At 45.4% G+C, this 23,473-nt stretch overlaps 1 protein-coding gene across 11 annotated transcripts in view; it reads left to right on the forward strand.

Moving 5' to 3' along the window:
• Positions 1 to 4,123, forward strand: part of Dlgap1 (DLG associated protein 1) — a 705,387-nt gene extending 701,264 nt beyond the window's left edge. For all 11 annotated transcript variants that reach the window (XM_032901733.1, XM_032901736.1, XM_032901735.1 and 8 more), the window contains one exon: positions 740 to 4,123. In XM_032901733.1, the coding sequence (XP_032757624.1) occupies positions 740 to 949 (210 nt within the window). In that variant the 3' untranslated portion in view covers positions 950 to 4,123. The remainder of the gene's footprint in view (positions 1 to 739) is intronic.
• The last annotated feature ends 19,350 nt before the right edge of the window (positions 4,124 to 23,473 follow it).

Raw genomic sequence — 23,473 nt, forward strand, 5'->3', positions numbered from 1 at the left:
GGACGGCCTTTTCCAGTCCTGTGTTCAACTTCTGGGCCACCACAAGCAAGCTGAGACCCCCCTAGGGACTGAAGTTCTGGAAAGATCCTTCTGAGTAGGAACTACCAGAGTCTCCCTCCCCAGCGACCCTGTACAATCGACCCATGGCCATGTGTTCCTATGTGGTGTTCAAAAGGGGTGTAACTCCAGGTGGCACCATCGAAGCCGAGATTACAATCTTATAATCTCATCTGGCTGTTTAGGAATGGGTGGAAGGGGAGACTGAGTGGGCCCAGGGAGAGGGTGGACAGGGTTTTAGTCTTTACACCAAGCTCCTACCTGATGCAGAGTTCTAAATAATTCTGTAGCTGTTGAGCTCTTCTGGTCCATCCTTAGCGGCAGGAAGAGTCTGGAGTACACAGAGAGAACCACCTTCACTGTGAGGTTCAGGGATCCATTTGCAGGGGGTGCACTTTAAATGCCCACATCCTGCCGTGGAAAGACCTAGTTCTGCGATCCAGCGTTAACCTCGGCCTTAAGCATAAGAGATTATGTTTTCCCTGACTCTTGTTAATACCCAAACCAGAACAAAGAAGAGGAATCGTAAATACAGTGTGCAGATCAGAACTAACCTCCTTAGGTTTGCAAAAAGCAGCAGTGTGTGTGTGCGCGTGTGTGTTCAAACTACTGACCTATCCCAGTCTTTCCCAAGCTTGTCCTGAGAAGCTGTGTAATGTCCTGAACCTTCTGCTTTGATCAGGAGCGAAGGGCCCCTCCTCCAGTGCCAAAGAAGCCGGCGAAGGGCCCCGCGCCGCTGATCCGGGAGCGCTCGCTGGAGAGCTCGCAGCGCCAGGAGGCCCGCAAGCGCCTGATGGCCGCCAAGCGCGCAGCGTCAGTCCGCCAGAACTCGGCCACCGAGAGCGCCGAGAGCATCGAGATCTACATCCCCGAGGCGCAGACCCGGCTCTGAGCGCGGCCGACGAGGACCGTCCCGCATCCCTGCCCTCGGCCGTCTCCCCGCCCCCTCCGTCTCTGAGCTCAGTGACCGCCACCGTCGTGGCGTAGTTGTCCACCTCGCAGGAGCCGTCCCCAGGCCGCCCCGCTTCCTGGACCACTTTGCCCATCTTCTCCACCGAGCTTCGCTCCCCAGTCCTGAAGCCTCATGCAGACATCCAAACCCTTTATTTTCTGGGCCAAGCAAACCCACCTGTGTAGAAACGACACCTGTAGGTCACTCACCCTCCTCAGTTCTCTCAAGCTAGTGTGCCCCTAGAACTCAGCAATATAAAACCATAGGGTATTTCAGAAACCCAGTATTACATAGGGTGATCCTTTGGGACTTACTGTCTTCCACGCGAAAGAAACGAGGGCTCCGACTCCCTTTATTTGCCCCCAAACGGTTATTTTTTACAAGCAAAGAGCGCTTTATTTCTAATCTCAGAAATCCTACCATCTCATTGGAATCAAAGTGACAGAGGGGACCAAGCTGGCCTAGGGTTGGGGGCCTGGGTATGTAGGAGAGAAGGGCAGAGCGCGCAGGTGCCCTGCATCTGTGCCCTCGCAGCTGTACAAACTGCCTCACTGGTACTTCATCAACCGCAGCTTCAAATGTTTCAATCAGCAGAAGATTGTAAATTCGATCTTTCAGGGAAATTAATCTATTCTGAAAGGCAATAAAACGAAGAAAGTTAAGGCAAAAGGAAACACCGGTGGTTTAAGATCCTCTATAAGGAATCCATTTATTTATCTTAAAAAAATTTAGACCTGAATTTTTTTTTTAATCAACTTTTCTTGTACTCTGTGTATTATAATGGCATGGCAATGATTTTTAAATGGGAGGGTGGGAAGGAATTAGTTCTGTTGGTTTCGTGTTCATCCTGGTGGGGCCACTTAAGATTTCACACACGGAAGAAAGCTTCTGCTTCCGAGGGGCGGCAAGGCCATTTCCAGAGGAGAGTTCCGGTTCTCCCGCCACCCTTTGAATGCTACACATCCGTCTAGTTCAGCCCAGCCCTTCACATTTCAGGGGCATTTTCTCCTTCGGTCTCCTCTCACTCCAATACAGAGTTCACCTGTTCCCCAGCACAGGATTTTTGTTCTATGTCAAATGAATAAAATAAAAGGTTTTCTACCCCAATTGACATGCTGCCTCATTCCAAAGAGCTGTCGTTATGATTCTGAAGTTCCAGTTAGAGAGAAGTCATTTGATATGCAAGGGGTCAAGAACTAGGAGACAGGGCAGTAGGGCATTCATAAACGCTGATAGAAATCCAAACGTTTGGGTGGGTTCCAGGCTCGCTGTTGGCTTGCAGTTTTGTCATGGCCATGTGCACTAGCTTCCAGACGAAGTCTTCAAATGCCCTTTCCTTGTAGCAGTTTAAGCATTCAGAATGTGGCATTCTGAAAGGATCAGCTGCATAATTTCAAGCTGGCAACCTAAACAACTAGAAACTTGCCATAGAAAAACAAAAGACTTAAAAGAAAAAAAAATGCTTGCATCAGAGATGCTTAAAAAAAAAGAAGAAGAAAGAAAAGAAACAAACAAAAAACCACTGTCATAGCCAGGTGCTAATTTAATTTTCTTTACAAAATTAAGAGAAGCGATGGGTTCTGGCAACCAGTATTTTCAGACATATTCTAAAACCACTAGAGAATTCGCTACCTCTCAGAGCCATCGAAGCTTTGAGGTACCTTTATCAACAGGGCACAAATGTTTACTGCTGCGGTTTACAAGAAAAGGGCTATAACTTATTTAAAAAAAAAAAAAAACACCAACAACTTTTAACTAGGGCAGACAAAGTCAGCGCTGTGTCCAACTGAAGCAGAGATTTTTGAGCTTCAAGTATTTGCTAGTTTCAAAACAAACAAACAAACAAAAAAGACTCTTGACAGTGGAGCAGCAATGTAAGATCAGAAGCATTCACGAGTAAGGCCAACTTCTACCTTGGTAGCCCATGGTCACACTTATCCAGGAAAGACGTGGAATTCACAGGAAGCAGCGTTCATTCTGGTCCATCCTAGTCCCACTTTGACCCCCTCGCTCACTACTGCAGCCCCTTGCCCTGAGGTAATGCTGAGATCAGTTTCTGATGGGATTCCAGATCCTCCGACAATGTTATCCTTGGGGACCGATTTAGCCCAGGCTATTTTAAAGAGAGACAAGAGAAGGCCTATTGATCTTGTCTAAGCGAACGGCATTTGTATATTCATAAGCTATTTTTGGTAAGAATTTTAAATCTCTTCACTGAACGCCTGCAGGGCATCAGAACCTTTGCCTTCCTGAGAAACACAGTTTAAACTGTACAAAACACTTTATAAGAAAAAAAAGCTAATTATTGTTGTTAGTACATGACCCCACACACACGATACAGCCTGTTACCCACTGGAACCCGGAAACTGACAGCGGGAACATAACCTTTATTGCGTTCTTCTTTTTGATGTAATTTGTAGAGATGTTTTTTAGTTCATAATGAACAATGTATGTACCCTGGAAAATTACTTATTTTGTTTAACTTTGGTATAAAGGTGTTGGGCATTTTCTTGGGGCGGGGGGGGGAATTACAAAAGAAGTTTGTCTCCCTCATCAAAAACAACAACAACAAAAATACATTCAAAGAAATTAAGTATTTATTATATTTTTTGCAGATGTTTCCATACAATTCACATAACCTTTTTGTAAAGAGAGATGAAGAAATGGATTAAAGATTTTTAATATTTGAAATGGTAAATAGAACTAATTTATTTGTAATATATTTCTGTTATTTATAGATGTTCCCTAAATGTTTTACTGTGAAGTACTGCTTTAATTTAAGCCCTATCCTTGTGAATTTACCATTTCTTTTTTAAGAACATGTCTAGATGCATATTTTAAATAACTGGAATGTAAATCATTAGCATATCTGAATTCCCTAATGTAATTTTTAAAAATTAATTTGGTTTGGGGAGAAAAGGTTTATTTGAAAGCCTTCAGATGGAGGGCTGGGGAAGATTTTTATGGCTTTCTGAATTGGAATTTCATAGGCTTATTTACCTAGACTGTGTGTGGACAAAAAAAAATAAATAAAAATAACAACCTGTAAATAGATGAACGTTTCCCATCATGTAAAAAGAAGAAATTAATAAAATAATCAATGCACTGCTTTCAGGCCCGTGTGTGTTTCCTGAAGCCCCAGTCTTCCAAAATCTAACTGGTTCTTTGGAAGTAGGCGACTCAGCAACTAAGTTACCTTCCTCACTTTCACTGTAGTGACCTACACACTATGACTCCTGCCCGGTGCCGAGCAGACTGTGGGAGACCCTGTCTAAAAGATTTCAGAATGGAAAAACTGAAGTCTTTCACACTGATAGTCACAGGAGCTTGGTGTTTTGATTCAGGGGTTACTATCTCTCCACTGTGCTAAGGGTTAGGTACGGATTGCTATAAGCCCCTCGCACATACATATTTTAACCACTTTCGTTTCTTCGCATACACACACCCCTTTGCGTTTCCCAAAGAGTCCTAAAGGTAAAACCAGATCTGTGCTTTGTGTTTCTAATTCCATTCCCACCGTGACAAAACAAAAAACAAAAAACAAAAAAACAAAAAAACAAAAAACTGTGTACTTGGGGATTCGGAGCCTTTGTCAGTGGCAGAAAGTGTGGTCAGTGTGTGTGTGTGTGTGTGTGTGTGTGTGTATCTAATACCCAGCACCACAAAATGGGGCAGGGGGAGGCAGGAGAAAAAAAAGAGAAAAGAAATTTTCCACCTCCGTTCAGTGACCTGCCACCGTGGCACTATTCCTAAGGGACAGGCATGAATCTAAACTGCAGGCCTGTGTCCTCACCTCCACAGTTCACGCTGGCAACTATTTGTCAGGTTCACTGTCCACTGGGTTCTGTGTTACAAAGAGGACTTGATGTCATCAATGTCAATCAATGTCAACCATGTTCATAGTGCCTCCTCTCCAGTCTCCTCTGACGTCTCGGTCAGATTTGCAAATGAGTATGCGGTAGGCATCGTTTCCGATGTGGGTGCATAAGTCACTCAATAACACAATAAAGTCTGCCTTTGAGACTGTTCCAGAAGCGACAGAATCTCCTGAGGGCACGGAGGTCTGACGGCTTGCTAACCTCGTCACAGGGCTTGCCTTTCACCAGTTTTATTTCACCCTGCTCTTTGAACATTTCAGCCAGTCCCCAAAATGACTTTGCTTTTGAATGTAGGAATCTAAAGTTGAAGAATTCCAGCCAAGGCTGAAGGATCAAGAATTCAATTCTGTCTGGAGGCAGAGGCAGGCAATCTGTGTGGGTTTGAGGCCAGCCTGGTCTACAGAGCGAGTTCCAGGACAGCCAGGGACACAGAGAAACCCTATCCCAAAGGTGGGGGAAAAAGAAAAAGAACTCAAGTCCGGCCTGGGCTACATTGAGTGACCCTACCTAGGAAAACAAAGGAAAAGGAGGAGGAGGAGGAGGAAGAGGAAGAGGGGGAGGAAGAGGAAGAGGAGGAGGAGGAAGAGGAGGAAGAAGAGGAAGAGGAGGAGGAAGAAGAAGAGGAAGAGGAGGATGAGGAAGAGGAGGAAGGAGGAGAAGAGGAGGAAGAGGGAGGAGGAGGAGGAGGAGGACATTATCTGAGAAAAGGATTTTCCCATGTTAGGGTCTGACCCCCTCCTCTACAGTGCAATCTAGTATTTTAGTAGAAACGGGGGTGGGGTGGGGTTGTTGTTGAGAACATGACTCTTTTCTTTCTCTTTCTTTCTTTCTTTCTTTCTTTCTTTCTTTCTTTCTTTCTTCCTTTCTTTCTTTTTTAATCTTTGAAATCCACTGCTTGAAACTATAAACTAGTTTTGGTTTAAATAAATGACATTATGAGTTAAAATCGGGCGTCTCGGTGTGCTCACTGCCGAATGCTGTTGGAAAGCAGAGGTGCTGAAGTTTGCCTTGTTTGTTCAATACGCTGTTTGACTTTCAGCTGTGAAACCAAGGCCCAATCAATTCCTTTTGCAAACAGAAACTAATGACCATGTCTGAAATCTCTCCCTTGATTCTAACTAATTTTTAAGTTCACAAAATAGGTCTTAAATTCCTCTTGAGGTCTCCCACGAAGTTCAAGGAGAACCAGGCTACTTGAGCTACCCATTCTTCCTACTCAGGTACCTGTGAAAATCCCACGAATGTGATGCCTGATGTCAGCCCGCGTCACGGTTTAGGAGGTCAAGGGATTATTTCCTTCTGTCTTCTAAACAGACGGGCACAAGCCTGAGCTTAGAATGAAAGTGGCAGGAAGCGTGAAACGTTCATAAATGGCAAAAACCAAGCTCCGTGCTGTCGCAGGCTCCGCCCACTGTCGGCCGCGCAGAAGGATCTCCACAGCACGGAGGAGGATTCTCATTTCTAGTCCTCTTTCTGGACAAGTAGATAGACAAGACCCGGAAACCCGATGGGTAAGCCAGCATCACCAGGCAGCTTCAGCTGAGCGACCCTCACCTTGGGAAAGGAAGCAGAAGAGTTGCGAGCCTCTGACACTCAGGAAATTCGTTCTTCCCAGTTCTCTTCAAGAAGGGTATAAATGACTATACCTGTTTTCTGTAGTCCCAAATCCTGACACCTTGAATGCTCTAAAAAAAAAAAAAAAAAAAAAAAAACAAACCCTGCATAGCCAGGTTTCTGTGATTTGCTCGAGGTCAGCCATTCTTACCCACTGGGTTCCAGATTTCCACAAACCTTGGCACCTGCAGGCATTAACAAATAAATGTAATAATAATTAAAAATACATATTTGGAAAAAGTATCTGTACCGAGCCTGTATAAATGTTTCTTTTCATTCTTGCTGAATCAATATACTACAGCTTCTCACATACTCATTATATCGTACTAAGAATCCAGAGACGAGATCACAACAGAATGTACACAGGTGATCCATGAATTTTACACGATTCTATATAAGACACTTATATGAGAACATCTCCTGATTTTGGTATCCTAGATTTTTTTGGTATCCTAGATTTATTTATTTCATGTATATGAGTACATGATTGCGATCTACCAGAAGAGGGCACCAGATCCCATTACAGATGGTTGTGAGCCACCATGTGGTCGCTGGGAATTGAACTCAGGACCTCTGGAAGAGCAGTCAGTGCTCTTAACCACTGAGCCATCTCTCCAGCCCATGAATGTATCTTTAAAAATGTATGTTCTACTAAATGAAGACTTGAGAGTCTACTTTACAGAGTGATACATACTTGTTGTCTTAGGGGTAAATGTCTTGCTGGACATTTACTGGAGAGATGGCTCAGTTAGGAGCACTAACTACTCCTCCTCCAGAGGTCCTGAGGACCATGTGAACAGAATTTATACAACTCTGCTAGTGTCCATCTCATGAATAGCACTTAATAAAAGTTCAGTATCCTTGTTAGTTGAAAAGTGGCTATTTCCTGGACAGATCACTCAGATCTAGCACCGTTCTTATGAGAGAGGTCCTTTATTGAAGGGGGAAAGAGGGGAGGAAGAGGAAAGAGAGAGAGATGGGTCAGGGGGTCTCTGTCTTTATCTGGGCTATGATGTAGGTAACCCAGGTGATGACTGCACTGGTGATGCGGGTGAGGCTTGTGCAGGGATTGTACAGCAGTTGCCATGGCATCCGACTACACGGGAGGGTCCTGGTTGCTTAGGGGTGACGTCATCGCTGGATTCAGAGGCTACCTGCAAACAGCTTCTGACGCTAACAATCCTCATCATGATAATTAAGCATTTTGCATTTCCTGAGGCAGTTCTTGCCTCGGCCTTGTTGGTTGTTTGTTTCATGTATTATGTGTTGCAGCTCTCATCAGAACTCTGTGGGGTGACTGGAAACGGCTGGAAAGTGGGCTGATCAATAGGTAAAAGCACGAAGAAGTGAGCTTGGATCCCCAGTACCTACATGAAAGTTAGACTCACAAATCTATAAAAATGGGGGTAGTGAGGGTCAGAGTAGAATACATGGATGTCTGAAGCTCACTAGTCCAGCATTGTAGCCAATCCATGAGCTTCAAGCGCAACTTGAGACCTTGTCTCCAAAAAAGAAAAAAAAAAGGGGTGGGGTGGGGGAGGTAGTGAAAGAGCGTACCCCAAAACGGGGAGCCGCATCTCTCGCTCCGATCGCGGGGTGGGGTGCCCCCAGGAATCACAAGTAGCCATTCTTGATGTAAAAGCACGAGGTAGCTTTATTAACGAGATCCTGGGTCTTAGCGGGATCCCGGGTTGACACGTATCTCACACAGGAGACAGAGGAATCGACCCCGAGCTTCCAAACTCGGGGGTTTATATAGGGGAGGTTAGGGGCATTCGCGCGGTTACACATGATTGGTCAATTCAAATGGTGCACAGTTACTTTTGGTGAAATTACATCAGCAAGGATGCGTGCTCTCTAGCAGCCTTCAGGCAGGTAAGGTGGCTCATTCTCACTCAGGGGGGTGAAGGAAGGGGAGGGGGTGGCTACAGATGGTCAATGTCCTTGGGGCTGATAGCTGGTTTGGCAAGTCCTATCTCTGGCTCTCCCTCAGGCACGTCCGGCCCTGCACATCCGGACTCTGACAATGAGCAACCTTTATGAAACTCTAGTTCTGCACATTCGGGCTCTGACAATGAGTAACCTTTATGAAACTCTAGTTCTACAGTAGAGAGAGATGGAAGGCTACAAGGCTACAATCCATGAGCTCCAGATGCAGTGCCAGAACCTGTCTCAAAAAACAACAACAACAACAACAACAACAAAAGTGATGAGATGGAAGGATAGCATGAGACAGCTCCACACTGGGCATGCACCCACCGGAGGCCCTGGGACTGATCCCCAACAGCCCCAAACCAAAGGACAACAAAATGGCTTATGGAAGACCAATTGCGTTAAATCCTGGGCAAGGCTTAAGAAGGAGGGCAAAGGCATCGGTGCTGTTGGTAGATTTTCATGCATCTCAGCTCTGAAATATCATTTTAGCATTGGAACCTAAAGGGGAAAGATGAAGCAGAGTGTGGCAGAGTGTGGCGTCTGATTGAGTCGCAGGCAAACAAATGTGACGTGAATGAGTACGTCGACGCAGTGTGAGGTGTCCGTGGAGGCTACACATCCGGTTCTTCGACGACATCCTGACATGCCAACACATAGAGAGCTCAGTTCAGCAAGCCGCGGTACGGTAGAAGACTTCCTATCTAGAAATGACTCCTCTAAATTCTAATTCTAAAGGTTTATGATGCTCTAAAGACAGTAGGGAGAGTGAAGCCGATAAATGAATCAGGCTAAGGTCTCATGCAATAGCCACCTTTACTCAGAGCATCAGACAGTTTATACTCTGAGGATGAAGAACAGTTAGTGAGTAAACTAGACCATGGCGAGGACACGCTATGGCGGCAAGGACAAGACGGATGGCGGCAAGGACAGGCTACAGCAGCAAGGATGGGCCACCGGGTTAAGAGTTTAGACTTCCACAAGGGAGGTCAGCCTCTTCCATGCGGGTCACACCCAGATACCCAATATTCATTACAAAGGAGGTTATCGAGGAAAGGGGAAGAGGGTTGGGGAGGGTTGAGGCAGCAACAGCAAACAGGGATTCTTTTTGCTGAGGTGGGGTTTTAAGGAGAAAAGGAAGAGCCTGTGTCAGGGTCGGACATTGGACAAATAATGAATTTGATTGTGGGACCTTGTGTTTGGTCTCAGGAATGAGTCAGGGGCCAAATAAGGGAAGAAGTCTTATTAGAGTCTGGCTTTAGGAATATCATCTAACAGTTTAGCAAGGAGAAAGGTGAAAAGCCAAATCTGTGGCTTCCATGTCTGCCGTGCCCCATCCTGTATTGTCAAGTTCAGTCCTGCTAGAGCCCTTCAGGAAGCCCTTGGCGGACGGACTGGGCGTGGCCGCCTGCAGCAAAACCACCCTTTTCCACGGAGGCATAACAATAGCCAATTGTAACGATCAATCTGAAGTAAATTTACTCCTATCAGCTATACCTGGGAGGGGCATAAAAACACATTCCAAGAACAGTTCCGTGTTCTGAAGAAGCTGAGGTCACAAGACCTTGTTTTTTGTTTTGTTTTGTTGTTGGCTGGTTGGTTTTTAAGACCCTTGTCTGTATAGCCCTGGTTGTTAGCCCTGGTTGTTAGCCCAGGTTGTTCTGAAGCACCCTTTGTAGGCCAGGCCGGTCTCCAACTCAGAGATTCACCTGCCTCTGTCACCTGAGTTCAGGGATTAAAGGCACAGGCCGCCCCTCCCAGCCTCTTGTCTTGTTGACTTGGCGGGCGCTGGAGCCTCAGCTGTGGCCAAGGCTCACCCAACTGTGTGCTCCAGTTTTGACCCCACTTTCCTCCCTATCTCACTCAGGAGCAACAACCCCAATCCCGTTCACACATGCGTGAGAGAGTAGCAGGCCTTGTACCGAGTGGCCGACGGATAGGCCTGTAATGTCTATACTTGAGTGACCAGAGCGAGCTTTCCATTCAAGCCAGAGAAAAAAGAAAGAGCTGATGATTTTCAAGAGATGTGAATGAGGAGGCGTCCACATTCTTCCCTGCTCCCTTGACTTTTGTGTTAGCCAATACTGAGCAAGAAGGCAGCTGAGGGCGTGAGCTAGAGAGATGGCTCAGTGGTTTAGAGCGCTGGCTGCTCTTCCAGAGGTCCTGAGTTCAATTCCCAGCAACCACATGGTGGCTCACAACCATCTGTAATGGGATCTGATGCCCTCTTCTGCTGTGTCTGAAGACAGCTACAGTGCCATTATATACATTACACATAATGTATACATATACGTTAAAAAGGAGGAGGAGAAGGAGGCAAGGGTAAGACAGGGTAACCATAGGGCCTCTGACTCTCAGTTCTTTCTGACTTGGAGTGTGTTGGTTGAGACCCAAAGAGGGAAAAACAACAGTTTTACAAGTTAGGAGCCACCCGTTGTAAGAACAGGATGTGACGCTCATACAAGCGGTGAAATTAAAGTCTGTAGTTCAAGAGAATGGGATGGAATGGCCTTTGTTTCTTTTTAAAGCTGGCAGTGTCAGAAATAAGTAATTCGTTTTTTGTTTTGTTTTGTTTTTTAAAAGATTTATTTATTTTTGAGTACACTGCAGCTGTCTTCAGACACACCAGAAGAGGGCATCAGATCTTATTACAGATGGTTGTGAGCCACCATGTGGGTGTTGGGAATTGAACTCAGGACCTCTGGAAGAGCAGTCAGTGCTCTTAACCGCTGAGCCATCTCTCCAGCCCGTAATTCGTTTTTTTCGTCAGTCTTCTCTACTGCAAATATTATAGGACAAGTTGAAGTCCGGATGCCTAGTTTTAAGGTTTTAGATACTTGTTTTGTGTTTTTGGGACAAGGTCAAATGTATTTCAGGCCGACCTCTCACCCCGGCATAGCGGAAGGTGACCTTGCATTCCTGATCCTGCAGCTTCCTTTTCTGCCACCGTTTGCATCTGGAGTGTTGTGTTTAGCTTCAGTTTTCTTTTTCCCCCTTTATCTCGAGGCAAGAATCTTGTTGTCCAGCTTGACTTTGAGAACCCAGGCTCAAGTGAGTCTGCAGCCTCAGCTCTCCCAAGTACCTGGGACTGCAGTTTTAAAGTATTGCACGCAGCACCTGAATTGCATTTTATTTATTTATGAGGGATGGGATGCGCTCACTAACACAGTGTACAAGTGGAGCTAAGAGGACAGCCTGAGGGAGTCAGACTGCTCCTCCTACCAGCTGGGTCCTAGGGAATCAAACTGAGGTTATCAGGCAATAAGCACCTTAACCTGCTGACCTACCTTGCCGGCCCTCATGGCCCTTTTGGAAGGAGCTCCAGACATATTTCGCACTGACACATACAGACTCCAGAGCTGGTTCTGGGGGCGCTGAGTATGCACAGACGTGAGTCCCAGAGAGTTCAACCAGGAAAGAATTCGGGAACATGCTCTGGGCCTTGGGCCTGTTTCAAGGCTTCTTAGAGTTTGATTGCTATCTGCCCCCTACGTGAATCCAGTCCCACCTGGGCTGTTCATGGGCTCTCACCAACCTTGCCTCTCTGCACTTCTCTTTTCAATAAGATACCCTTCTGTGGGTATATGCCATTGCCCAGTGCTCACCCTGACTTTGATGCTGTGTCTTTTCTTGTAGTCACGGCAGCCTCCAGCTCCTCCTCCAGCTTCTTGCAGAGTTTACATGGACACAATCAGGTCACTTCCCCAGTTGGCCTCCGGTTTCACTGGATCTCTGTTGGTCCTCAAAAAAATCAGCAGTGGGTGAGAATATAAGTCAGAGGCGGGGGTGTAAGTTTAGGATATAGAAGATCCTGGGTTTAATCCCTAAGCAGGGAGGAAGGAGGAGAGGAAAGGAAAAGAAGAAACATTGTAGTCTCTTACCATCTTTCCCTTCTACATCCAGAATCTTGCCTGGAATGGGTTGCCAGACCCAGTGGTCCGCCATCAGACCACAGCACACTCCCTTTCCTGTCCTTCCTCTGACCTCTCAGGCCTGGACTCTACAGTCTTTGCTACCGGCTATCTCAGGGCATTCCATTTCTGCACACCCATTACTCCCAATGAGACACAGAACTTGACTCTCAAATCTGATGTTTTAAAATAGATTCTTCTCCACCACACTCCCCCTCAACCCCCGAAATGTCCACCCTAAAGTTTGCATGGACCCTTTGGATGGATTTGTCCAAAAACGAACATTATTATTTCATCGTCTGGTCATACCAACCATGCTGGTCAGTTTTTGTCAACTCAACACAAATTAGTGGGAAGTGAGAACCTCTGCTGAGAAATCGCCTCCCTCAGATTGGCCTATGGTATGTCTGTGAGGCATTTTCTTGATTAATATTTGACTAGGGGCAGGCAGCCCACTCCTAGGAAGGTGGTCCTGGGTGGCATAAGAGAACAGGCTGAGCAAGCCATGGAGACCAAGCCAGTAAACAGTGTCCTCTATGACCTCTACACTAGTTCCTACCTCCAGTTCCCTGCCTCAAGATCCAACCCTGAGTTCCCTTAGTGATGAATTGTAATGAGGAAGTGTAAGCCAAATAAACGCTTTCCTCCCCAGTTGTTCTGGTCAATGTTTCATTAGAGCATTAGAAATGTGACTAAGAAAACATACACACACACACACACACACACACACACACACACACACACACTAACATGCACACACTCTCACACACTCACACACTAACATGCACACACACACAATAACATGCACTCGCACACACGCTCTTGCACACTAACATGCACACACTCACACTCAAACACTAACACGCACACACACACTAACATGCAAACACACACACACTACCATGCACGCGTGTACACTCATGCACACTAACATGCACACACTCACACACACTCACACTCAAACACTAACACGCACACACTCACACTAAATGCACACACTCACACACTAACATGCACACACTCACACACACTCACACTCAAACACTAACACACACACACTCACACTAAATGCACACACTCACACACTAACATGCACACACTCACACACACACTAACACACACTCACACGCTAACATGCACACACACACTCACACTCAAACACCAACACGCACACACTCACACTCAAACACTAACACGCACACACTCACACTAAATGTACACACTCACACACTAACATGCACACACTCACTCACACACACACTAACACACACTCACACACTAACAATGTTACAAAGAGCAAATTATTTTGTTGGTGGTGGTAGTTTGCAGGGTTTTTGCTTTTTTTGTTGGTTTTGATTTCTTCTTTTTTTAAGATTTATTTACTTTATTTATATGAGTGCACTGTCTCTGTCTTCAGACACCAGAAGAGGGCATCAGACCCCATTACAGATGGTTGTGAGCCTCCATGTGGTGGTTGGGAACGGACCTCAGGCTCTCTGGAGGAGCAGAATGCTCTTAAGTGCTGAGCCATCTTTCTAACCCGTTTTTGTTGTTGTTGTTGTTGTTTTGTTTTGTTTCTAAATAGGGTCTAACCATGCAGCTCCAGCCGTCCTGGAACTTATTGTGTAGACCAAGCTGGCCTCGATCTCACAGAGATCCTCTTGCCTCTGCCTCTCAAGAGCTGGGGTCTGGGCCCCGCAAGAGCAAGTTCTTTGAAGCAAAGCTGAGCTACCAACAAATGGACGTCGTTGTCAGATCTTGCAGTGACTCTCCCTGGGTGGGAGCCAAAGTCCTGCTTCCTCTTGCTTGTGGGCAAAACGTCCTGGCCTCACTTCTGCCTTCTGGCTCCAGTTTGGCCCTAACGGGCCCATTCCTCAGCCCACCCTTCTCCATCTTCTAATGACACAGCAGCAAATCTATCCCTACTTCCTCTCCTCAGGACCTCACAGGAGGAAGCAGTGTGAAGGCTTTAGAGATGGTCACAAGATCAAGAGAGCTATGACTACTTCGCTAAGCACGGGCTGACCATGGTCTCTCAGACTGAAGGTTTTGCTATTTTGTTTTGTTTTGTCCCTTTGGGTGCTGGAATTTACCATAAGGCCAGTGCTTTACCTTGGAATTTACCCCAAATCAACCTTCGTTCTTTTACTAACTTATTTTATGGGCAGCAGTGTTTTGTCTGCATGTGTATGCCCATGTTTTCCTGGGCCCTGCATGGGCCAGAAGACAGCGTTGAATCCTTAGGACCTGGAGTTACTGTTCATTGTAAGCTGCCTATGGGTTCTCTAATCAGGGTCCTCCGGAAGAGTAGCCAGGACTTTTAATCACCAAGTCCCTCCTCCAGACCCCAGTCCCAGTTCTTAATCGATCAGGGATGGGCCTCTCCTTGGCAGAGCCTCTAATCTGCTTGCACCTTCTCCCTTTGGCCAGTTTAGGTGGGATACTCAGGAGAGAACTCAGTTTACCTTCTGTGATTTTGCAACAACTATTAGGTTTTTGGGATTTGCGGGGACAGGGGTGGGGTGGGGCGGTAGGAATTGGTGGGGAGTTGTGTTGTTTTAAATGCCACATTGCAGATAGAGAAATCAAGCTTTTCAAAGATTCCGAATAATTTTCCTTGGAAGGCTCTACGTAGCTTCGCAGGAAAAGGTTTGCCTCATGCTGAAAAGGTCCTGAGTTCAAGCCCTGGTACTACAAAAAAAGGACAAAAAGCAGGGGTTGGAGAGGAGGCTCAGTGGTGAAGAACACTGACTGCTCTTCCAGAGGTTATGAGTTCAAATCCCAGAGACCACATGGTGGCTCACAACCATGCTCTCTTCTGGTGTGTCTGAGGATGGCTACAGTGTACTCATATACAATAAATCTTAAATAATAAAAAAAAGACAAAAGCTTGCTTAAGGCTATACAAGTAGTTCTCCCGCACCCCCCTGTGTCCCCTGTGCTATCACAATGTAAGCCATCAAGCAGGGCCAGGGAGATAGAAGGTATAAACACCTGTGCCAACCCAGAGGCCCTGAAGGAGGTGGAAGAAAGTGAGAACTGCACTTCCCAGTGTCTGACCTCCAGACACTTGCCAACGTGTGCGCCCTGAACACACAAAATAAAGTCAAGTTTTTAAAAATTAATTTTTTAATCCCAAATACGATTAAGTTCCCAGAACCCCAAACTATGTGGGCCTTTAAAGAGAAAGAAAGCCCAAGGCAAGTAGGAACTAAACTTTGAGAGTAGAAAGGATGCTGCCTGGGCTGGAGAGGTGGCTCAGCGGTTAAGAGCACTGACTGCTCTTCCAAAGGACCTAAGTTCAATTCCCAGCAACCACGTGGTGGCTCACAACCATCTGCAATGGGATCCGATGCCCTCTTCTGGTCTGTCCAAAGACAGTGACAGTGTACTCACATACGTGGAAAAAAAATAAATCTTAAAAAAAAAAAAAAAAAAAAAAAGGAGGAGGAAGGCAGGGGAAGATGTGGATCTGGAGGCCAGCTAGGTCTGTAAAGTGAAACTTTGTCTCAAAACACAGATAGATAGATTGATACATACATACATACATACATACATACATACATACATGCATCCATACATACATAGGTAGATACATACTTACAAACATACATACAAGTGAAACACAGGTCATAGATAGGTAGATACATACGTACATACATACAATACATGGAGTGAAATTAGTCTCTAAATACAGTTGGTAGGTAGGTAGACAGATAGACAGACGGATAGACAAATAGACTGGCCGACTCGGTTTTGTTGTAGTTTCTGTATCAACGTTTCAGCCCACTGCCAGTCTGTAGAAGTATACTGCACTTAAATAGGTGCCTTCCTGGTCCAGCGTTTGCCCCAAACTGACTGTGGCTTTTCACATCAGCTTCCGGCCAGCAAGCATTAAATGACGTGCCCATCTCCACTTCTCTGCAAAGGAACCCGAAGTGGGTCCTCCGCTGGGAGAAATCTGAGTCAGCAGGCGGTCCAGCCCTCTGCAAATGCACACAGGGTTTGCAGTGGCTGCACCTACCAGGACCTGAGGACACTGGTCCTGTGAGAAGCTTGGCGTTTGTGTGCAGACCCAGGGGAGGTGGGGTGGGAGGCGCAGAAACAGGAAGGCCGAGATTACAGTCGATTTTACAGCTCTTTTGAAGTCGCCGGAGCCAGCTCGGGAAGCCTGAAGGCTTGGAGCGCGCTGATCAAAGGTCCCTTTGCGGGCTCAAATTAACAAGGAGCTGGCGAGCCCGCGCAGCACCTGCCCGCGAAGAGCTGCGCGGCAGCAAACCGGCTCATCTTGCCGGGAGGTGAGCCACTCAGAAAGCTTGCCCAGGCAAAGTACTCCGGTTCTGTCTGGGTCGGAGGGGAAAGGCGTGGTCTGTTTTCTTTGCATAGAGATATTTATTTATTTTTAAATTAGGTCTTTAGGTCTTTACACCACTGGGAACACCCCCACAACCCCTGCTCTAATCAAAAATGGATGTGTGCGTTGAGATTGGGAGAGGGCTGAATGGCTTTATGATAAACTCGCGCCGCCCCTTAAACGCAGCGTTGTCCCTTTCATTTCAATTAAAAGCCGCAGTATTGACAGTTTTTTTTAAAAGTAGAATTAAGGGGTTGGGGATTTAGCTCAGTGGTAAAGCACTTGCCTAGCAAGCGCAAGGCTCTGGGTTCGGTCCCCAGCTCCGGAAAAAAGAAAAAAAGTAGAATTAAAAAGTCAAAATAAAAACAAACTCACCGAGCCCGTGGTCTCAGAGCTGACACCTAGAAAAGAAAATGAAAAGGTTTGTGCAGTTGGGTGAGCGTTAATACACCGAGAGGCTGCAGAGAGCACACAGGCGTTCATTGTGTCAGACTCTTGGTAGTTCATGAGACTTAGGGAACTTAGGATGCAGCACTGCATAAGAACTCTCCCTAAGGAGCAGATGTGGTCAAAAGGGAAATGGAGAAGGGGTAACTTGGTGGACAACAGAAGATGGGGGCATTTAGAAAGTAAAATTGTAAACAATCATTTCTCAAGGCAACTCCTAAATCTTTAGAGTGTAGGATGTTTTTGTTCATTTAGTTCTTGGGTTATCTCTTTGCAAGACGTTTGACTTCAAGCTCAGTGTACACACAGCGTGAATCTTTGGGGACTGGGGGCTGCATTACAGCCACAGTTGGTAGCCTCAGACAAGCAGAACAAGTCAGCCAGCTTCGCTCCCTTGGAGCAACTATAACAACACCTCTCACGAGGGTTGTTAAGTCTGAACGACTGTACGTAAGATGCTCAATAAAAAAGCAAAATAATGTAATGAACGGTAATACGAGGTGTGCAGTAAATATACTATTGCTTTTAAATTAATCTGCATTTGGAACTGAACCTTGAACTTTATAGCTCGGGCTCATTGAACCACACCCAACTCTTATTCTGGAATTTCATTGCTATCCAGGATTTACGGAAACTATTAGAAAAGCTCTACAGTAAAGTTATTTTGAAGTTTATAAAGTCTTTACAAAAAAACGTGAAGAAAATGTATATATTTTGGCGTCTTGATCTACAATATAAGTTATGAAATGATTGGATTGAGCTAATTAATGTGGCGAGACTTTTAATGAGAAAAATTTAAATAAACGATGTTCTAGATGTTCTGTGTGTAGATTTGCTGAGCACATAGCTTTGGGGATGAAATGTCGACTGTAATATTCCTTGACGTATTATTATACGTAGTATGGATTTAAATAAATTTAAGACACCTGTCTACATTAATCTGTCTTTTCTGCTCTTTGGTGGTGTTCCATTTTGTGTTTAGTGGGGATGGAAGGCCCAGACCTTGCCCTCCCAACTGAGCTGCATTCCCTGGGGACCTTGGTTTGGTTTTTTTTGAGACAAGGCCATAAACCTCTGCTATCATGTGGTGAATGTCTCACTTAAGGTATCCAAAACCATATGGACACTATACTGCAGCTCCATGGTACGTGTTGTTTACCCTCACGGTCTTATAGCTAAGTGAAAGCTGTGACTCACCGTGGCTGCTCAGCGTGAGTGTCGGCCACCACCCTGGGACAGCATAGGAATCAGAATGTGATGCTACAGAGTGTATGCTCTCAAGTCACAGGTAGTCAGCAACTGTAAATTAACCATCGGGAATCAGCAGCCTTCTTTAAAGTGGTCTCTCTTGAGGTGTGTCCACACCTGAGTGGACACCCGAGGTCACTGATAGGACTGACTCACCACATCTAACTGCTTTCTCCAAGTTATGTGCATACAAGTATCACCCTTTGTCTTAACCCCGTGCTTGAAGTTGAATGGCGAGAGATTGGCCCGGACTTCTGTTTCCTCCTCACAATCTCCTGGGTATATTTGATCTTCCCAACTGCAGGATGTGAATTTTTCTAACCTTGCTGAGAACTTTCACCCTTTCATTTACAGGAAGAGCTTTGTAACAACTCTCTGGCGTGCGCTAATTGCTATGGTGCCTCACTACACTTGCAGTAGGAACCCTAGCACTGGGGGCCATCAGCCCATTCAGGAATTACTACAGCTACCAAGTGACTGCCAAGGCAGGCAGGTGTCCCCTGTATAGAACAAAGGCGTGAGTCACAGGGTAAGGTTGCATGGCATGAGATTTCATCATGCTCGCTTCTCAGAACAGCACAGGATTGAAGACAGGGTTTATTTCTTTTTTTTTTTTTTTTTTTTTTTTTTTTTTTTTTTTTCTTTTTTTTTTTTTCTTTTTTTTTTCGGAGCTGGGGACCGAACCCAGGGCCTTGCGCTTGCTAGGCAAGCGCCCTACCCCTGAGCTAAATCCCCAACCCCGGTTTATTTCTCTTGTTTTCCATTTGATATTTTCAGTCCTTGTATGGCCAGGGGTAGCTGCAACCTTAAAAATGGTGGATAAAGGATAACTGTAGCTCACATCGGCTTCTCGCAGAATCATTCAAATAAATTTCAAACCAAAATTCGTTAGAAAGAACTGAGAACGATAAAATATTATTAGGCCAGGTGACAAGAGACAGACAGAACCAGGATGACAACTATCGTCGTTTAATTTCAACTTATAATTTCACATTAAAGTTTATAAGGAGAGAATTTATAGCTTTAGGATATATATGATATATATTCAAATCTATATATTAAAATCAAATGTTTTATATATGTATAAATACTTATATATGAAGCTATATATCATCCATATCACATGCATATATATGGAGAGATACAAATATAAATATATGTGTAATAATTACAGGTAATTGTCCCAATATAAATTTGAATAACCCTTTTGTTTTCTTTTTTAGATACAATTTGAATGATCTTATCAAAAATGACCGTATTCAAGCTTCACTAATTTTATCTTAAGGATAATATTGAGCTATCGGGATGCCTCAGTGAGTAAAGGCTTGCCCAGCAGTCTTAATGACCCAGGTCCCATTAGAGAGAGAGACCTGACTCCCCCAAGTTTGTCCTCTGATCTCCATGTACGTGGGGCAGCCCTCATAGGCACCCACACATCACATACACCATACACGTGTGCCCCACACATACATCACACACACACACACACAGATCACACACACACACACACACACACACACACACACACACACACACGCACGCACGCACACACACACACATACCATACATGGGGTATGGCTTACACAGGCAGGCAGGCATACACACACACACACACACACACACGCACACACAGATCACACACACGCACGCACGCACGCACCATACATCATACATGCAGGGCGGTCCTCACAGGCACACCCACACGCACCTCACACACGGAAGGGCAAGTAAGTGAAATGGAGCTCTAGTTTTCTTCTCTCAAGCAGAAAGGCAAGCCTGTCGTCTTCCCAGGGTCACAACTGTCTTCTGAAATCTCTGTGTGGCTCTGCTGTACTTGCCTGTCTGAATGTGTGTGCTGTCTGCTAAGTGTCTGCCTACGACGGTCTCCTAAAGCCGAGCAACTCTCCGTTGTGAGATCTGAGTCAAGTGAAGTCACCTTAAGCTATCCCCAGGGTGGCGCCGGCTGTTGGTGCCTGTAAAACCCTTCATTCAGAAATCCTATTTCCTTGACATTTGTCAAATCTCTGTAAAACTTGCTCTCCTTACTCAACAGTTTACCGTGCTTCCCTTGTTTGTCTGCTGTGCTACTGGGACGGACCATGGGCCCTGAGCTACCATTGCCTCTCCTTCGTCTGCAAAGCAGTTAGACATTTTCTCTTTTCAACCTCTGAATCATAAAACCCAGCCCACAGGGCAGTCTGTTTTTAATTACAGGTCATGATTTTGAGGTCAAGACTCGGCATATTCTCCTGTTAATGAGCTTAATAAGAGCTAAACCTCTGACCTTTACACACAATCTTCTGTTCTCTGGCCATGTTCCAGAGATACATATTAATTTGGGGGGAGATAAAAATGCTTACCTTCCTGTGGTATTTTCAGGGCTAAAAGGGGCTTGGCTTCTCATGTAGCAAGAATCATGTGAATTCTATGAGTCCAGTGTCAAGTATCAGATTTATAGCTAGTTGGGCACCGGTGGCACATGCCTTTAATCCTAGTACTCAGGAGGCAGACAGGTGGATCTCTGTGAGTTTGAGGCCAGCCTGGTCTACATACATAGTGAATTTTAAGATGGCTAGGGCTACACATAGAACCCTGTCCTAACACCAAACTCCCATACCCTGAAAAGAAAAAAGAAAAAAAGAAAAAGAAACAGAAAAAGTGATTTAAGGGAGCTAGACAGATGGCTTAGCAGTTAAGAGCACACTGCTCTTGCAGAGGACCTGGGTTCAGATCCCAGCACCCCCATGCTGTTTGTAAGTCTAGTTCCAGGGTGATCAGACACCTGATGTTCTGAAATCCTTGGACACCAAATGTGTAGACAAAATACTTGTAGGCATAAAACAAATCTTTAAAAATGAAAAAGTAATGAGTAGGTGTGGACAACAGGCAGTTTGTCTTAGCCAGTCTGGGGTATTCAGCCCGGCCCTGCCCCTTCCCCCCCGCCCCCGATTTTGAGAAACATTCTAATTTCCAGTAATGGTAGAATCTTTCCTAGACTAGTGGTGCTCACGGTTAACGACTATAAACTGGGAATGAAGTATTTAACAAATAAAGAGCTAATTTGAGTCAGATGTGGCAGCAGGATAGTGATTTTAAAGGTGGTGAGTTAGAGACCAGCTTGAACTACTTAAGACTTTCCTAATCTCCCTCCTCAAAATAATTGAGCAAAAGTGAGTAGAGGCTGTCCTCTCAAGAGGAGGTAATTTGAAGATGGACTCGCTTGTAATGTCCTCGTCACAGTCCTGATGGTTGAACCATAGCCTCCATGGCTTAAGATGTCATGGATTGAAGCTGGAGTTAGTTTTAGCTCTGGAGGACCATGGTTCAACGTCCAGAACGCATACGTGCAGGCCAAACGCTCTGACACATGAGCTAAGTAAGTTTAAACGTGTTGTTTTTGAGATGCCATGGAAAGACCTGTGGGTGGACAAAGTTGAAAGGTTATGAGGGTTTGGGGGAAAGGCTGTGGAAAGAAAGCTGTTGCAGGGACAGGTCTGAACCTGTGCAGGGGGGAGAGTACAGCTCTCAGGCCCGCTGCAGGATGGTGCAACAACAGGTTCAGGCGTCAGCTACAATCAGAGAAATGGCTCTTCAGAGGAAAGCTGTAGAACGGAGTTTTGAATCACAGCATACCCACAACGTCCAATGTGCAGTTAGAGGGAAAAACAAAATCACTGGCTCCCCAGGTCGACCTCCTACTGAAGTTAAGAGGCTGCCAACAGAAACTTCGTCTATTATGACACATTACCGTTACATTACAGACAAGTGCTGTAAGGCTGTTGAAGATAAATAGCGTATGAGGGGCTAGGGAGATGGCTCAGAGGGTAAAGCATCGTCATGCCAGTGGGAGAACTGAACTCTAGGACCCCAGCACCCACCATGAAAGCAGGTGGGTGTAACAGCCCACCTGTAATCAAGGACTCAGGAGGCAGAGATGCAGGTGACCTTCAGGGCAGGTATGGGTGAGCTGTAGACTCAAGAAGAGATCCTGCCTCAGTAAATAAAATGAATAGTGACTGTGGACACTTAAATCTCTGGCCTACACAGAAATAACAGATAGATTGATATAGATAGAGCCTATACGGAAATAACATATAATGAAACCAATTAGAGATTACGACAGACTATAAATAACTTTTCAAAACCAACAATAAAGCTAGGTGTGGTGGTACACTCCTTTAATACGAGCACTTGGGAAACCAAGGCAGGAGGATCAATCCCAGCCTGGTCTACGTGGTGAGACCCTGTCTTAAAGAATCAAATGGGAGGAGCTGGAGAGATGGCTCAGTGGTTGAGAGCACTGACTATTCTTTTTTTTTTTTTTTTTTTTTTTTTTGGTTCTTTTTTTTGAGCTGGGGACCCGAACCCAGGGCCTTGCGCTTCCTAGGCAAGCGCTCTACCACTGAGCTAAATCCCCAACCCCAGCACTGACTATTCTTCCAGAGGTCCTGAGTTCAAATCCCAGCAACCACATGGTGGCTCACAACCATCTGTAATGGGATCTGATGCCCTCTTCTTTCTGGTGTGTCTAATGATAGTGAGAGAGAGAGAGAGAGAGAGAGAGAGAGAGAGAGAGAGAGAGAGAGAGAGAGAGAATCAAGTGAGAGGCCGGGGTGTAGATCACTGGGGAAGTCCTTGTGGAGCATGGGTGAGATCCTGGGTTCTATTTCTGGTAAATGGGAATCTATACGTAAAAAATATAACTCAAAATGTCCCGGGATGGGCTCAACAGCAGTTTGGAGACAAAGCGTAAGCTGAAAGTCACACAGATGAATTACTGAATTTGAAGCACAGTGAATATTTAGGCCTTAAAAACGGAAGGCAATCCCAGGTGATCTACTCTACATGTTTATTGGTGTTTTTAGGAGAGAAAACAAATTTTATTTTACTTTAATTTTATTTAAAATTTTATTTTATTTTAAAACTTATAGCCAAAACTTCCCTGATTGTGCTTATTAAGACAAATAAAAGGGTAACAAAAGTACACGCCCAAGGCAGTCGGCAAACTCCAATTAGATGGAAAGCAAACACGAACAAAAGAAAACCCACCTAGCATGTTAAGGTCTGGCTGCTGAAATTC

Source organism: Rattus rattus, chromosome 4, assembly GCF_011064425.1.
Source record: "Rattus rattus isolate New Zealand chromosome 4, Rrattus_CSIRO_v1, whole genome shotgun sequence".
Taxonomy (NCBI): domain Eukaryota; kingdom Metazoa; phylum Chordata; class Mammalia; order Rodentia; family Muridae; genus Rattus; species Rattus rattus.